The following is a 2,505-nucleotide window of genomic DNA, read 5'->3' on the forward strand; positions in this document are numbered from 1 at the left end:
CACCAGGCAATCAGCAGGACATCCTGAAGAAGGGCAGACATCACCTTCTATGGGATTTTCCTTTATTTGTAAAATCGTAGAGGTTATGCCATAAGAATCAGCCAGAAGGTCTCAGCTCCACGAGAGCCGCTATTTGAGGTCGGCACCCAGGGGGAGTGTATCATGTCATATCCCGGCAGAAAGGTTTCCTCTTCTGTAAGCTGCCAACACCGCATTCTTATACCTGTATTTCGAAAATTGTGTCTTTGGATGTGTTGTGTCCGAGAAAAGATTCTCGAGCGAAAGTAGACACAACACAGCTTCCTGATGATTCTTTATTCAGCTAAGGGGGCACCACACTGTTCCTTTAACAGCATCTCCATTATTCTAATTCCCTTCTGGGCACCCTGTCTTAAAAATGTGCTGGCAAAAGTTTCCAAAACGCAGTTGAGAAAACCAGCCCCTGTGATTGAAATCCTGCCTTTTTGAATGGACTCCGTCCAATTTGGATTTTCTATACTTTCCCGGAAGACAGACTCTTCCTTCATAGATGCATATTGTGTCCACGTAAGGCAGTGACTCCTTATAGCCATGTTCCTTTCCTGAGGATTGAACCATGATTCCTCTTCTAACTGGACATTAGGTACCTTTAAAATATTCACCTTCCTTAAAATTTCTGGAACCACATTTTGACAGACTGCAATCCTCTTTCTATAGAGTCATATCTAACCATGGACAGATTAGAAAAGATGGCCACTTCATGCAAAATGTCCAAAGTATCTTTTAAAATAATTGTAGCCCATCTCTATGTACATTAAGAGCCCTCCACAAAAGAGACAAAACAGACAGGAAAAAAACTATCTCTGGTAGCACCTGTCAAAACTGAGGTCGGATAGGAGACAAATTTCTTCCTTTGAAGGGCTCTGAGGTAGGAGAACTGGGGAAGTCCTAACCCTCCTTCACATCAGAAAATGCTATCTCTTTCCACGACTATTTGGAAAACACCCAACGTTACACCAAATCTGATTAAATTTTGAAAAATATTCACCTTCCTTAAAATTTCTGGAACCACATTTTGACAGACTGCAATCCTCTTTCTATAGATGATCCCGGTGGACACATCTTTTTTTTCCTCCACAATTTTTACACAGATGACATTTTTATCCATGGGGTTTGGATACTTTCGGAGGAAGCTGGCGACCACCTGCTCGATGGGGTACTTGAACACCTCGTGCACGTCCACGGTGACCCCCATTCCGGCGCGCCTGCCACGCCTCCGCGAGCACACTGCTGCTCGAGCTCTGTATGTGGCGGGCCGCAGGCGTCCACGCCAGGGTAGCCGAAGAGCTTATTTCATGCTTTTAAGTGTAGCACACAAGTTATTCGTTTTAAATACACTTGAAATAATCCTAGTCTGTAGAGTTATGTCAAAAATGCTAAAACATGATACACTTTAAGGTTCATTACTTTCATTTAGCTTTTAAATCCAGGGATTGCTTTATTTTCATTTTAATTTTGTTTTATCTTATAATTATGTAGAATATTTAGTTCCAATATCAATTATACAAAATAAGGAATATTCAGAAATGTATACTTTTTATCTGTGTTCACTCCAACCTGTTCGTTCTCTGTTCCACTGATTTGAGGTAATGATTTTATTCTATAAAAAAGATATTATATACAATAGGATCTATTTCTGGATTGTCTAGTCTGTCTTATTGGTCTTTTGTGCTATTCATTCACCAATTCCCATTGTTTTCATTGTAGAGGCTTTATAATGTGTTCTCATACCTTGTTGGGCTACTCCTTCACTGCTCTTCTTTTTCAGAAGAACTTGCCGTGCTTGTCTGTTTTGCCAAACAAATTTGTAATCAACTTGTCAGGCTTTTGAAATAAATCTAATGGTCTTTCCAAAGAGTATCAAAGTAAGTTTACAAGTTAGATTATGGATATTTTGAAGATGTAGCCAACAAAATTTCCAGAGAGACTGGATGTGGGGTATAGGAGAACAAGAACAGACAACGATAATCCCAAGGTGTTTGGCCTGAGAAAATGGAAGAAAAATAAGCCATCAACTGATGTAAAGGCAGCTAAGGCAGAGCAGGATGAGGGGGCGTATGCTTAATTTTAGTTTGAGAGGCCTATTCGTTATCTATCTAATTAGAAATGTCAAGGAGGTAGTTGGAAATGCGAGTCTGGAATTCAGGGTAGAAGTCACACAGAGATGTAAATTTGGGAGTTACAATCAAGGGGTTAGTATTTATAATTGTGTAAGCTGCTGATATTGCCAAGGGAAGGAGTACTAGAGAAAGACCTGATCCAGGCCAAAGGGAGAATTAGACATTCTTGTTCCTTGGAAAGCAAAGTAACTGTGAAACAGAACAAGGAGTCTGGAAGAATTCTGAATCAATGCTGAGACTGTTGTTGGATCCAAACCCTGGTACAGAGATGGAGGAGTATACCAGTCCAAAAAATGGGGAACAGGAAGAAACAGCCAGAGATGGGTTGAGTTAGGATTGGCAAATC

The 2,505-nt window shown here is 40.4% G+C and overlaps 1 protein-coding gene across 2 annotated transcripts; it reads right to left on the bottom strand.

The window, feature by feature from the left end:
* Window positions 1–217: 217 nt before the first annotated feature.
* LOC102991995 (PRELI domain-containing protein 2) lies at window positions 218–1,234 on the bottom strand. 2 transcript variants are annotated; one of them, XM_055088791.1, is made up of 2 exons: window positions 1,028–1,234; window positions 218–641 (listed from the first exon to the last, which is right to left on the bottom strand). In XM_055088791.1, exons 1-2 carry the CDS (start codon window positions 1,232–1,234, stop codon window positions 315–317), a joined length of 534 nt encoding a protein of 177 aa, XP_054944766.1. In that variant the 3' UTR covers window positions 218–314. The 2 variants fall into 2 exon arrangements, with proteins under 2 accessions (XP_054944766.1, XP_023970753.1); XM_024114985.3 differs by having other exon boundaries at window positions 218–686.
* Window positions 1,235–2,505: the final 1,271 nt, after the last annotated feature.

This window comes from Physeter macrocephalus, chromosome 11, assembly GCF_002837175.3.
Source record: "Physeter macrocephalus isolate SW-GA chromosome 11, ASM283717v5, whole genome shotgun sequence".
Lineage (NCBI taxonomy): Eukaryota > Metazoa > Chordata > Mammalia > Artiodactyla > Physeteridae > Physeter > Physeter macrocephalus.

Excerpts from the sequence above, each read along its gene's own strand:
- LOC102991995 (XM_024114985.3), bottom strand. The coding sequence starts at position 1,234 with ATGGGGGTCACCGTGGACGTGCACGAGGTGTTCAAGTACCCCATCGAG. Across the intron at positions 687-1,027 it reads TTCCAGAAATTTTAAGGAAG|AGGATTGCAGTCTGTCAAAA; the intron begins GTGAATATTTTT and ends CTCTATAGAAAG.